The sequence below is a fragment of the Onthophagus taurus genome, chromosome 1 (genome assembly GCF_036711975.1).
Source record: "Onthophagus taurus isolate NC chromosome 1, IU_Otau_3.0, whole genome shotgun sequence".
In the NCBI taxonomy this organism is placed as follows: domain Eukaryota; kingdom Metazoa; phylum Arthropoda; class Insecta; order Coleoptera; family Scarabaeidae; genus Onthophagus; species Onthophagus taurus.
The window spans coordinates 41,869,361-41,884,903 of NC_091966.1; the positions used below are offsets into that span (position 1 = coordinate 41,869,361).

A 15,543-nucleotide genomic window follows, 5' to 3' on the forward strand; every position below is an offset into this window, starting at 1 on the left:
AAATAAGAAGCATTTTAAAGCAAATCTAATAATGATTCAACACACTAAAAATTATTCTTTCATTCCTATAAATTTAGTTGTAACAATATTTTAAATTTGACTCTGCATAATTAAGATTATCTTGTAATAATCGATCTTTAAATAATCGTATCTTAAGAATAAAATGAGATATCATCATGAATGAATTAATTAATATTTAACGTGTTGAAAATCATTTCTTTACTCCATTAAATCTCGATGTTATGGTTTTTTGAATACAACTCTGTCTGTATAATTATAGATGTTGGATTGGAAAAGAACGAATTGTAAAGAATCGTATCTCAAAAATTAATTGAGATATCGAGATAATATAAAAAGCGTTTTAAAGCAAATCTAATAAGCTAAAAAAATTTATCTTTCATTACTATAAATTTAGTTGTAACAATATTTTAAATTTGATTCTGCACAATTAAGATTATCTTGTAATAATCGATCTTTAAATAATCGTATCTTAAGAATAAAATGAGATATCATGAAATAGAAACCATTTTGAAGCAAATTTAATTAGTGTTTAATGTGTTAAAAATTATTTCTTTGCTCCCATAAATCTCGATGTTATGATTTTTTGAATACAACTCTGTTTATATAATTATAGAAGTTTGATTGAAAAAGAACAATTTTTAAAAGTCGTATCTCAAAAATTTATTAAGATATTGAGATAAAATAAGAAGCGTTTTAAAGCAAACCTAATAATGATTCAACACACCAAAAATTATTCTTTCATTCCTATAAATTTAGTTGTAACAATATTTCAAATTTGACAATGCATAATTAAGATTTTCTTGTAATAATCGATCTTTAAAAAGTCGTATCTTAAGAATGAAATGAGATATCATCATGAAATAGAAACCATTTTGAAGCATATTTAATTAGTATTTAATATGTTAAAAATTATTTCTTTGCTCCCATAAATCTCGATGTTATGATTTTTCGAATACAACTCTGTTTATATACTTATAGACATTTGACTGAAAAAGAACGATTTTTAAAAGACGTATCTCAAAAATGAATTGAGATATCGAAATAAAATAAGAAGCGTATGAAATAAAAATCATTTTGAAGCAAATTTAATTAATATTTAACGTGATGGAAAACCTTTTTTTCCTCCCGTAAATCTCGATGTTATAATTTTTTGAATACAACTCTGTCTTTACAATTATAAAAGTTTAATTGAAAAAAAAAAACGATTTTTAAGAAATCGTATCTCGAAAATTAATCGAGATATCGAGCTAAAATAAGAAACATTTTAAAGCAAATCTAATAATGATTCAATACATCAAAAATTATTGTTTCATTCCTATAAATACAGTTGTAACAATATTTTAAATTTGATGCTGCATAATTAAGATTATCTTGTAATAATCGATCTTTAAATAATCGTATCTTAAAAACAAAATGAGATATCATCATGAAATAAACATCATTTTGAAGCAATTTTAATTAATATTTAATGCGCTAAAAATCATTTCTTTACTCATATAAATCTCGATGTTATACATTTTTGAACACAACTCTTTTTATATAATTATAGAAGCTTGGTTAAAAAAGAACGAATTTTAAAACATTGTATCTCAAAAACTAATTGAGATATCGAGATAAAATAAGAAGCATTTTAAAGCAAATCTAATAATGATTCAACACACTAAAAATTATTCTTTCATTCCTATAAATTTAGTTGTAACAATATTTTAAATTTGACTCTGCATAATTAAGATTATCTTGTAATAATCGATCTTTAAATAATCGTATCTTAAGAATAAAATGAGATATCATCATGAATGAATTAATTAATATTTAACGTGTTGAAAATCATTTCTTTACTCCATTAAATCTCGATGTTATGGTTTTTTGAATACAACTCTGTCTGTATAATTATAGATGTTGGATTGGAAAAGAACGAATTGTAAAGAATCGTATCTCAAAAATTAATTGAGATATCGAGATAATATAAAAAGCGTTTTAAAGCAAATCTAATAAGCTAAAAAAATTTATCTTTCATTACTATAAATTTAGTTGTAACAATATTTTAAATTTGATTCTGCACAATTAAGATTATCTTGTAATAATCGATCTTTAAATAATCGTATCTTAAGAATAAAATGAGATATCATGAAATAGAAACCATTTTGAAGCAAATTTAATTAGTGTTTAGGGGAAGGGGGGGCTATTTCGTTCGCGGGGCACTTTCGGACACTAGCTATATATAGCCTATAGATAGTGCTAGAGAATTCAGCTTTGAGTGCGTAATGCGCACACTTACGGACACTCGGCTCGCGGAGTGAAGAGGCAGTGCGAGCGTCGCCGGCATCGGGGCAAGCCGCAACGTGTTTTTCGTCACCGTAAGTATTTTTTTCTTGTTAACTTAAACTCATTTAACTCTCGTGATAACGTCACAGATGTTTTGGTTATTTGTCATAATCACTGAAAATGTATTGGTTTTATGTGTTTTTCATTAGTTTTACCATCTTCTCAATGGTTTTTTTTCTAGGTTATAAAATGTTACTTTTATGTTGGTTGGGGTACGTTCGTTCACTAATACGTGGGGCACATTCGTACTGTACGAATGTACCCCTTACGAAATCTTAATCTAATTAGCAAGCTTATCATAATTCTTTTCAGATGGTGCGCAACTACAAACGGAAGAATACCAGAAGCGGTATAGTGGATGAAGAGGCTATGACATCAGCAATTAAGGAGGTCCTAAATAAAAACCTATCTACTAGAAAGTCTGCAAATAAATATGGTATAAAGCCATCAACCCTTGAAACTCGTATTAATAAAATTCGTAAAGCCAAATCTGGAGAACCTACTACATCTAATCGATTGTTTAACTCAAAGTATACTGCCAATCAAGTTTTTACCAAAGAAGAAGAAGATATGCTAAATGAGTATATCATAATCAGTTCCAAGAGGCACTACGGTTTAACACTGGAACAAATTAGGAAACTTTCCTACCAATTTGCAAAATTGAATAACTTTCGATACCCGCCCAGCTGGGATGAAAACAAAATGGCCGGTAAAGATTGGTTGGCCTGCTATCGTAAACGAAACGCCAATTTAAGTTTACGAAAACCCGAGAATACTAGTGCAGCTAGGTCATTTGGATTTAATAAGTCAGCTGTTGGCGAATTTTTTGAGAACCTGGAACAAGTCTTACAGAAGCACAAATTTACTGGAGATCGTATTTACAATTTTGACGAGTCTGGTATTTCCACAGTATTAAATACGCCCAGAGTTTTAGCTGAAAAAACTCAAAAACAAGTGGGTCAACTCGTGTCCGCTGAAAGAGGGGAGCTAGTTACCTTTGGGGGCTTTATTTGCGCAAACGGAAATACTATCCCACCTTTATTTGTGTTTCCAAGGGTGCATTACAAGGACCATTTCATTGATGGTGCACCAGAAGGAAGTTTGGGAGTGGCTACGAAGAGCGGTTGGATTAACTCAGTCATTTTTTTAGATGTCCTGAAACATATGCAGAGACATACGGTGTGCTCAAAAGAAAACCCAATTTTACTTCTGTGTGACAATCACGAAAGCCACGTGACCATTGATGCAATAAATTATGCACGTGAGAATGGAATTATTTATCTGTCATTCCCTCCACATACCACGCACCGTCTCCAACCGTTGGATGTTGGAGTCTTTGGCCCATTCAAATCAAAGCTGAAAACTGCATTCAACGACTGGCATGTGTCTCATCCAGGGAAATCTCTTAACATCTACAGCATTCCAAAACTGGCTAAATTAGCCTATTTTCAGTCTTTCAATGGTAAGAATATTACTGCTGCTTTCGAGAAGACCGGTATATGGCCATTCAACAAACTTGTTTTCAGCGACGAAGATTTTGCTCCAGTGCAAGTGTACCACAACGACTCTGCGCCAGAACCATCTGTGACTAATGCCGAAGCAACCAATGATGAAGCTGCGCCTCAAGAGGCTCCGCAAACTTCACCACCTGCATCTCCTGTGTTGCCTGTAGTTTGTTCATCGTCCAGTTACGCAATGGCTTCACCATCGACATCTTTAGGAATAGTAACTCCAGAGATGATCCGACCCTATCCTAAAATACATAAAACTACGTCTGCAACAGCTAAGAAAAGAAAAATTGGCAAATCAAGAATATATACCGACACACCTGAAAAAAATAGACTTGAAGACATTGCACGAGCAAAAGAAACGAAGAAAATTGAGAAAGAACGAAAAAATAGAGTGAAGGAGGTGAAACGTGCGCTGAAATTAGTATCGACCGAAGTTGATAAGTCAAAAAAACAAAAGAAGGATTTAGAGTCTGAGAGTGAGACTAACACTGATATGAGCTTGAGAGAAAGTTCTGCTTCTCCGGTTGAAGACATCTGTGAAGAATTAGAAACAGAAACACCTGTTTTGATTCACAACATTAAGAAAGGGAGTTTTGTTGTAGTGAAATTTGATAAAAAGAAGTCAGTTTTACATTACGTTGGAGAAATCGTTGAAAAATATAGTCCATCAGAATATAAAATCTCATTTTTAAGAAAAAAGCAGGGAAAGGCCGGTTCTTGGAATTTTGTGTATCCAAATACGAAAGATGAAGGATCTGTTCTTATTTCAGATATCATTCTTATACTGCCAAAATCCAAAACTGCTGCCACAGCGAGGACGGCCCGTATTTTTAACTTTGGAAAAGATTTTTCGCCATACAATATCCAATAGTTGCGTAATGTTTAAGTTTGATTTCTTCTTTTTTAATAATTTGTTGCTTACATAATAAGGAGATGGCTTTTTTTTTTCGTTAGACGGAGGGTCGTTAGGTTTTTGTTTTCATAAAAAGTTTAACTAGATTATATCATATGATATAAATTATTGTAATAAAAGTGTTCTTATTATTTAGAATGCGAATGTGTGCCTAAGCTTTGTTTTTAGATTTTAAGTTTTCTATTTGATTTTGAGGCTGATTACTGTAATGTCGTTATTAATTCATCTCATAAAGTCTGAATTGAGAGATAAGTATATTAACAAATAAATATAATATGTCAAATATGACTATGACTGTTTACTAAGAGTGCATTTTTAGTAAATAAATTATTATTTTCGGTGATTTTTGTGTTTATTTTTTACTGTGTACCAATGTTTCCCACTGCGAATGAATGTGCCCCACCATATGTACGAATGTACCCCACGCGTGGGGTACATTCGCACAATTTCCATGTTTTGGTAAATCGCTTATAAGTCTGAAGTGCTACATCATACTTAAAACGTAACTATCGAATTTTTAAGCCAAATACACTACCTATCCATTCATATCTGTGTCAATTTAAAAAAATAACTCATTTCATTTTTATGTCCCAATAAGTAAAACGTGTACGAAGTAGCCCCACCTTCCCCTAATGTGTTAAAAATTATTTCTTTGCTCCCATAAATCTCGATGTTATGATTTTTTGAATACAACTCTGTTTATATAATTATAGAAGTTTGATTGAAAAAGAACAATTTTTAAAAGTCGTATCTCAAAAATTTATTAAGATATTGAGATAAAATAAGAAGCGTTTTAAAGCAAACCTAATAATGATTCAACACACCAAAAATTATTCTTTCATTCCTATAAATTTAGTTGTAACAATATTTCAAATTTGACAATGCATAATTAAGATTTTCTTGTAATAATCGATCTTTAAAAAGTCGTATCTTAAGAATGAAATGAGATATCATCATGAAATAGAAACCATTTTGAAGCATATTTAATTAGTATTTAATATGTTAAAAATTATTTCTTTGCTCCCATAAATCTCGATGTTATGATTTTTCGAATACAACTCTGTTTATATACTTATAGACATTTGACTGAAAAAGAACGATTTTTAAAAGACGTATCTCAAAAATGAATTGAGATATCGAAATAAAATAAGAAGCGTATGAAATAAAAATCATTTTGAAGCAAATTTAATTAATATTTAACGTGATGGAAAACCTTTTTTTCCTCCCGTAAATCTCGATGTTATAATTTTTTGAATACAACTCTGTCTTTACAATTATAAAAGTTTAATTGAAAAAAAAAAACGATTTTTAAGAAATCGTATCTCGAAAATTAATCGAGATATCGAGCTAAAATAAGAAACATTTTAAAGCAAATCTAATAATGATTCAATACATCAAAAATTATTGTTTCATTCCTATAAATACAGTTGTAACAATATTTTAAATTTGATGCTGCATAATTAAGATTATCTTGTAATAATCGATCTTTAAATAATCGTATCTTAAAAACAAAATGAGATATCATCATGAAATAAACATCATTTTGAAGCAATTTTAATTAATATTTAATGCGCTAAAAATCATTTCTTTACTCATATAAATCTCGATGTTATACATTTTTGAACACAACTCTTTTTATATAATTATAGAAGCTTGGTTAAAAAAGAACGAATTTTAAAACATTGTATCTCAAAAACTAATTGAGATATCAAGATAAAATAAGAAGCATTTTAAAGCAAATCTAATAATGATTCAACACACCAAAAATTATTCTTTCATTCCCATAAATTTAGTTGTAACAATATTTTAAATTTGACTCTGCATACTTAAGATTATCTTGTAATAATCAATCTTTAAATAATCGTATCTTAAAAACAAGATGAGATATCATCATAAAATAAACATCATTTTGAATCAAATTTAATTCATATTTAATGTGTTAAAAATCATTTCTTTGCTCCCATAAATCTCGACGTTATAATTTTTTGAATACAACTCTGCCTTTATAATTATAGAAGTTTGATTGAAAAAAAACATAGTATCTCAAAAACTAATTGAGATATCGCAATAAAATAAGAAACATTTTAAAGCAAATCTAATAAAGATTCAATACACCAAAATAATGTTTTAAGTTTAATGTCAATTTTGATTCTTTAAAAGTTACCTGACACCCAAACAAACCATTAACGTCATCTCGAAGGGTCTTTTGTGATATTTTCGCCAAACGAAAAAACGGAGATACAGGTGTGTATTTCGTTTTTTCGGTTCACCATATACGGTAATCGAGCAATCTACCTGTCTGTTTTGGTCGTTATTGTGTTTTGATGGGGACTTTGCAGGGGGGTTTTTCGACCTTCGGATACGTGAATTTGCAAAAATTCTACCTGCTCGATTACACAAAAAGAAATAAGTCACTTTTATTTCCAAATAACCAAAATTGTGTTGTCTAAATAAAAGTAAATCCATCGAAATAGGACTTAAATCTTCTTGGATCTCATTTGGATTCTATTGGCAGAGACGGCAAATACGGCAATCCTTCTTAATTAGGCATGAAACGGTCGGGGTTCTCGGGATTACGCTTGTGCCCAAGCCTCATTTGCATGTACAGCCATTTTCAATTTGCCGGAATCACGTGTTTAGGCCCCTTTTATACGGGGGTGGGTGATAATGTCAACCGAAGACCAAATTGAATTGATGGCATGACGTCGGATGTAACTAATTTGTCGTGAAATTCTAATTAATTAACGAAAAGATTTATTTGTTTCATTTGCGATAAATAAAATGATTGTTGGGACGATGATGGCTCGACGTTGTGCATAATTTAAAAGGGAAAACCGTTAAAATTACATCCCCGGTAATACCACGTAATTCCACGCCAAGCCATAACCAAAAGAGAAAGATCGTGATCCCTGTAATTGAAATCACGTACTTTAAGTAGCAACGTACATTTTTCCTTCCGCACCTTTTTCTTCTTACTCGTTCCTTAAGAAATCATCTCAGTTCTCCCGTAATTATAATTACGTACTCCTACCTTTGCATATTACACGGCAATTTATTCGGGAATGTAAGATTAATAATTATGTAAACACGCGACTCGAGTAAATTGTGTACAGTACAACTGATGTTCCTCATTAGTTACGGACGTTTCCTCTATGTATCCGCAATTAACGTCTATATAGTTTCACAATTTACACTGTGATTGCGATAAAGATTATTAAACGTTCAATTTTTAAACGCTCATTAATAATAATTTTAAATTTTATACCAATTATTATCAAATTAATTATAATAAGATAATAATATCTGTAAAAATAACGATGACATTAAATTTAAGCAGTTTCATAACTAAGAAAGAAGTGTTAAACACAAATATGATGAGTTGAACTAAGATTGCTTTAAACATTGATATCTCAAAAACTAAATAATATTTTCAAAAACGATCATTTTTGTTGAAAAGCTTATAGTTAACTCTATAAATGGTGAGAACTTCATTTTGTTTCATTGAGAATTAGATTTTATACGATTTTTTGAAAATAATTGTTACCCTAAAAGTGACAAAAAAGTGTTGTGTTTTATTTCAAGAACTAAAAGGTTTTTGGAAATTTTATTCTCTTCATTGAAAAGCTGACACTTTTTTCTATAATTGCTGAAATTTGCGTTGTGATATCTTAAATAATCGATTTTTCGCGATTTTTTAAAAGTGATCGAGAATTAAATATAACCTGAAAAAAGTTTTACTTTGAACGTTGATATCTCAAAAACTATATGGTATTTTCAAAATTGGTCTTTTCTGTTGAAAAGCTTATAGTTAATTCTATAAATGGTGATAATTTTATTACGTTTCATTAAGAATTAGATTTTATACGATTTCCTGAAAAAAATCACCAAAAACCAATTTTTTGGAAAATTTTTCTGCAATGTTCACAATCATAAAAGAAAACTTGAACTTTAAAATGGTGAAAACCGTTTTGGAAAATCTCATTTCATTCTTGACTTACAAATGTTTGCAATTTTTTTATAATAAATGATTTAATTCAAGGAATTTAAAAATTCGCCAAAAATCAATTTCTTGGAAACTATTTCTGTAAAGTTTAAACATCATAAAAGAAAACCTGAAGTTTAAAATGGTAAAGCTCGTTTTGGGAAATCTCATTTAGTTTTTGAGTTATTAATATTTGAAGCTGCTCACGGCCGTTTATTGTTAGTGATTTAATTCAATGAATTTAAAAATTCGCCAAAAATCAATTTCTTGGAAAATTTGTCTGTAAAGTTCAAAAATCATAAAAGAAAACCTAAGCTTTAAAATGGTAAAGCTCGTTTTGGGAAATCTTGTTTAGTTCTTGACTTATTAATATTTAAAGTTGCTCACGGCCGTTTATTGTTAACGGTTTAATTCAATGGATATAAAAATTCGCCAAAAATCATTTTCTTGGAAAAAATTTCTGTAAAGTTTAAACATCATAAAAGAAAACCTGAACTTTAAAATGGTAAAGCCCGTTTTGGGAAATATCATTTAGTTTTTGACTTACAAATGTTTGAGGTTGATTGCAATTTTTTTCTTATCAACGGTTCAATTCAATTAATTTAAAAATTCGCCAAAAATCAATTACTTGGAAAATATTTCTGTAAAGTTCAAAAATCACAAAAGAAAACCTGAGCTTTAAAATGGCAAAGCCCGTTTTGGGAAATATCATTTAGTTTTTTATTTACGAATGATTACGGTTGATTGCAATTTTTTCCTGTAAACGGTTCAATTCAGTTAATTTAAAAATTCGCCAAAAATCCATTTCTTGGAAAATATTTCTGTAAAGTTCAAAAATCATAAAAGAAAACCTGAACTTTAAAATGGTAAAGCCCGTTTTGGGAAATATCATTTAGTTTGTGACTTACAAATGTTTGAGGTTGATTGCAATTTTTTCTTGTCAACGGTTCAATTCAGTTAATTTAAAAATTCGCCAAAAATCGATTTCTTGGAAAATATTTCTGTAAAGTTCAAAAATCATAAAAGAAAACCTGAATTTAAAATGGTAAAGACCGTTTTGGAAAATATCATTAAGTTTTTGATTTACAAATGATTGAGGTTGATTGCAATTTTCTGTTGTTAACGATTTACTTTAATTATTTTAAAAATTCGTCAAAAATTAATTTGTTGGAAAATTTGTCTGTAAAGTTCAAAAATGATAAAAGAAAACCTGAACTTTAAAATAGGAAAGCCCGTTTTGGGAAATATCATTTAGTTTGTGACTTACAAATGTTTGAGGTTGATTGCAATTTTTTCTTGTCAACGGTTCAATTCAATTAATTTAAAAATTCGTCAAAAATTAATTTCTTGGAAAATTTTTCTGTAATATTCACAAATCATAAAAGAAAACTTGAACTTTAAAATGTTAAAAGCCATTTTGGGAAATCTCATTTAGTTTTTGATTTACAAATATTTGAAGATGATTGCAATTTTTTGTTAACGATTTAATTCAAATAATTTTAAAAGTTCGCCAAAAATCAATTTCTTGGAAAATATTTTTATAAAGTTCAAAAATCATAAAAGGAAACCTGAACTTTAAAATGGTAAAGCCCGTTTAGGAAAATATCATTATGTTTTTGATTTACAATTGAGGTTGATTACAATTTTTTCTTGTAAACGGTTCAATTCAATGATTTTAAAAATTCGCCAAAAAATTAATTAATTGGAAATTTTGTCTGTAAAGTTCAAAAATGATAAAAGAAAACCTGAACTTTAAAATGGTAGAGCCCGTTTTGGGAAATGGCATTTAGTTTTTGATTTACAAATGTTTGAGGTTGATTGCAATTTTTTCTTGTCACCGGTTCAATTCAACGAATTTAAAAATTCGCCAAAAATTAATTTCTTGAAAAATTTGTCTGTAAAGTTCAAATATGATAAAACAAAACCTGAACTTTAAAATGGTAAAGTCCGTTTTGGGAAATATCATTTAGTTTTTTATTTACGAATGTTTCAGGTTGATTGCAATTTTTTTCTTATCAACTATTCAATTCAATTAATTTAAAAATTCGCCAAAAATAAATTATTTGGAAAATTTTTCTATAAAGTTCAAAAATCATAAAAGAAAACCTGAGCTTTAAAATGGTAAAGCCCGTTTTGGGAAATATCATTTAGTTTTTGACTTACAAATGATTAAGGTTGATTGCAATTTTTTCTTGTAAACGGTTCAATTCAATGATTTTAAAAATTCGCCAAACAATTAATTTCTTGAAAAATTTGTCTGTAAAGTTCAAATATGATAAAACAAAACCTGAACTTTAAAATGGTAAAGCCCGTTTTGGGAAATATCATTTAGTTTTTGACTTACAAATGTTTGAGGTTGTTTGCAATTTTTTTCTTATCAACGGTTCAATTCAATTAATTTAAAAATTCGCCAAAAATCAATTATTTGGAAAAATTTTCTATAAAGTTCAAAAATAATAAAAGAAAACCTGAGCTTTAAAATGGTAAAGCCCGTTTTGGGAAATATCATTTAGTTTTTGACTTACAAATGATTAAGGTTGATTGCATTTTTTTCTTGTAAACGGTTCAATTCAATGATTTTAAAAATTCGCCAAACAATTAATTTCTTGAAAAATTTGTCTGTAAAGTTCAAATATGATAAAAGAAAACCTGAACTTTAAAATGGTAAAACCCATTTTGGGAAATATCATTTAGTTTTTGATTTACAATTATTTTAAGTTGATTGCAATTTTCTGTTGTTAACGATTTACTTCAATTAATTTATAAATTCGTGAAAAATCGATTTCTTGGAAAATTTTTCTGTAATATTCACAAATCATAAAAGAAAACTTAAGCTTTAAAATGGTAAAACCTGTTTTGGGAAATATTATTGAGTTTTTGATTTACAAATGTTTGAGGTTGATTGCAATTTTCTGTTGTTAACGATTTACTTTAATTATTTTAAAAATTCGTCAAAAATCAAATTCTTGGAAAATTTTTCTGTAACATTCACAAATCATAAAAGAAAACCTAAGCTTTAAAATGGAAAAACTAGTTTTGGGAAATCTCATTTAGTTTTTGACTTACAAATATTTGAAGATGATTGCAATTTTTTGTTAATGATTTAATTCAATTAATTTAAAAATTCGCTAAAAATCAATTTTCCTGGAAAATATTTATGTAAAGTTCAAAAATCATAAAAGAAAACCTGAACTTTAAAATGGTAAAGCCCGTTTTAGAAAATATCATTAAGTTTTTGCTTTACAAATGATTGAGGTTGATTACAATTTTTTCTTGTAAACGGTTCACTTCAATGATTTTAAAAATTCGCCAAAAAATTAATTTCTTGGAAAATTTGTCTGTAAAGTTCAAAAATGATAAAAGAAAACCTGAACTTTAAAATGGTAAAACTCGTTTTGGGAAATATCATTTAGTTTTTGATTTACAAATGTTGGAAGTTGATTGCAATTTTGTTGTTAACGATATACGTCAATTTTTTCTAAAATTCGTGAAAAATCGATTTCTTGGAAAATTTTTCTGTAATATTCACAAATCATAAAAGAAAACTTAAGCTTTAGAATGGTAAAGCCCGTTTTGGGAAATATCATTTAGTTTTTGATTTACAAATGTTTGAGGTTGATTGCAATTTTCTGTTGTTAACGATTTACTTCAATTAATTTAAAAATTCGTCAAAAATTAATTTCTTGGAAAATTTTTCTGTAATATTCACAAATCATAAAAGAAAACCAGAGCTTTAAAATGGGAAAACTTGTTTTGGGAAATCTCATTTAGTTTCTGACTTACAATTATTTTAAGTTGATTGCAATTTTCTGTTGTTAACGATTTACTTCAATTAATTTATAAATTTATCAAAAATCAAGTTCTTGGAAAATTTTTCTGTAATATTCACAAATCATAAAAGAAAACCTGAGCTTTAAAATGGTAAAACCCGTTTTGGGAAATATCACTTAGTTTTTGATTTACAAACGTTTGAGGTTGATTGCAATTTTCTGTTGTTAACGATTTACTTTAATTATTTTAAAAATTCGTCAAAAATCAATTTCTTAGAAAATCTTTCTGTATTATTTAGAAATCATAAAAGAAAATCTGAGCTTTAAAATGGTAAAACCCGTTTTGGGAAATATCATTTAATTTTTAATTTACAAATGTTTGAGGTTGATTGCAATTTTCTGTTGTTAACGATTTACTTTAATTATTTTAAAAATTCGTCAAAAATTGAATTCTTAGAAAATTTTTCTGTAATATTTACAACTTATAAAAGAAAACCTGAGCTTTAAAATGGGAAAATTCGTTTCGGGAAATCTCATTTAGTTTTTGACTTACAATTATTTTAAGTTGATTGCAATTTTCTGTTGTTAACGCTTTACTTCAATTAATTTATAAATTCGTGAAAAATCAATTTCTTAGAAAATCTTTCTGTATTATTTAGAAATCATAAAAGAAAATCTGAGCTTTAAAATGGTAAAGCCCGTTTTGGGAAGTATCATTTAGTTTTTAATTTACAAAAGTTTGAGGTTGATTGCAATTTTCTGTTGTTAACGATTTACTTTAATTATTTTAAAAATTCGTCAAAAATCGAATTTTTGGAAAATTTTTCTGTAATATTTACAACTTATAAAAGAAAACCTGAGCTTTAAAATGGGAAAATTCGTTTCGGGAAATCTCATTTAGTTTTTGACTTTCAATTATTTTAAGTTGATTGCAATTTTCTGATGTTAACGATTTACTTCAATTAATTTATCAATTTGTCAAAAATCAAGTTCTTGGAAAATTTTTATGTAATGTTTACAAAGCATAAAAGAAAACTTGAACCTTAAAATGGTAAAACTCGTTCTGGGAAATTTCATTTTGTCTAATCTAACAGTTTTTATCACCTCCTTTTTACAGTATCTTACTGTTTGATACTTTTTGCACAATTTTGACATATTTAGACACTTATTTACCCTTTTGGCATTATACAATAACAGTAGTAAGAAGACTTACCTATTTGCTATTAATTAGTGAAGCACGATTGAATCAATTTCTATCGGATGAAGCGGTAGAGACTTCAAATGCAGTGAGAGCCCTGTAATAGATAAAGACCAAGGTTAAAATTCTAGGTTCTAATTAAAATAAGAAATGTTAATTGTATATCATTAAAAAAAATCTTGAAGATGATTCCCGTGGTATGAAATCGGTGTAAATATAGATGCGAATTTATGTTTATATTTTGAATACATTTATGAGTAAAAATTAAAATGATTCACATCGAATTCCGATTTGAACACACAATGATTAATTTAATTATAAAAGGATTATGATTTTTATTACGAACAACCACATGAATCATTTTATGAATTTAAAAACAATAGGCGTTACCCATATAAAACAAAATTGATTGTTAATAGCCTCGATATAACAAAGAGATTGAGGTGTACGAACCAATTATCGTTCTGTTACTCATCGCTGAATGCAAACAGGTGTGATTAACGCGACTGTTATGCATGCACCCATGCGTCCATCACCATAAACGAGAACCTCTGCTGGCGTTTTTTTTGTTGTTATTGTTCTTTGTCTATTAGAATGATTCATGTTCAACGATTATTTCGAATTCTGCGTGCGGTTTTCTAACAAAACCGTTTGTGCATTTTAACGTTTCTTTCCTACTTTAATTTGAATGCTTTAAAATGATGAGACATACATCAAGCACACGTGGCAACAAGTGTACGCAAATAGAGACGGGTTAAATAAATTGTAACGTTTATTGTAAGGCCACGTTTTCTTTCACCACATTGTGGAGGTTTATATTCGTTTTACTACCGAAGGTATACTTACAACAAACGAAGTTATTGAGTGAATGGTGAACGTCCAGAAAGTCATTTAAGACAAGCACGTAAAATATCTATTTGTATTCGAATAAATTTTTTTTTATTTGAATAATCATCACCAAATGTCTTTATTTATGTACGTGTAACGGTTAAATGGAGTCTTTGTGTTGGGCGGAAATGAAAAATGGACATAATGACGGCAATAATAACTGGAATGGAACTCGGAAGATCCCATTGGGACATCCAGCGGTGTCCGTCTGACCTCTAAAGGCTTCAACCCGTTCCGCACATGTCTTCTCCACCTACGGTTTTTGTTGTTTTGATGGTGAAGGGTTCCCCATTCCATTACCCAAGTCCCCATGGGGTCTTCTTTGATCCTTTCGTATTCGATTTGTACTAATTGACGTAACGGTTCCGGTTGTACACAGTGACCAATATTTTTCTTTATAAATGAGTCCATTTTTACCACCTCTTGAAAAATTTAACCGATTGATAATTACCATGGTTACAGCGGTTTTAAGCGCTCTCATTGGCTAAGGCCCGTTGCTACCAAACCAATGCTATCTGTCAGTTAAGCTATCTATAAGATACAATAATTTATCTCGTAGATAACAGGGTCGTGGGTACCAAGGTCCGTTGTTATCCAAGTCGAATAAATTGACGTTGACAAAGTGAGGTAGGAAACGTGACGTCATTGGAAGAAAAGTATAATATAATATACAGAGTGCCCACTATGTATGGAATATAGTATATATCTTGGTAAGTATCAACTTTATAAAAAAACAATTTATGCAAAAGTTGTTTAATATTTTGTTTGCCATAATAAGGCATTCAATTGTTTTTATTTCAGAAAACAAATGAGCAACGAATAACAGTTGAAGTTTTTTAAATGGCAATGTATCCTTTCGTTAGGCTCCTTTGATAGAAATTTTTTTCTCTTTACGATGACGTAACATTTTAGTACTCTTATATCAGAAAATTTTT

The 15,543-nt window shown here is 28.9% G+C and overlaps 1 protein-coding gene across 1 annotated transcript; it reads left to right on the forward strand.

Annotated features, from left to right (window-relative positions):
- The first annotated feature begins 2,287 nt into the window (after positions 1–2,287).
- Positions 2,288–4,944, forward strand: LOC139432641 (uncharacterized). The gene is made up of 2 exons (XM_071201382.1): positions 2,288–2,378; positions 2,659–4,944. Exon 2 carries the CDS (start codon positions 2,659–2,661, stop codon positions 4,726–4,728), a length of 2,070 nt encoding a protein of 689 aa, XP_071057483.1. The 5' UTR covers positions 2,288–2,378; the 3' UTR covers positions 4,729–4,944.
- Positions 4,945–15,543: the final 10,599 nt, after the last annotated feature.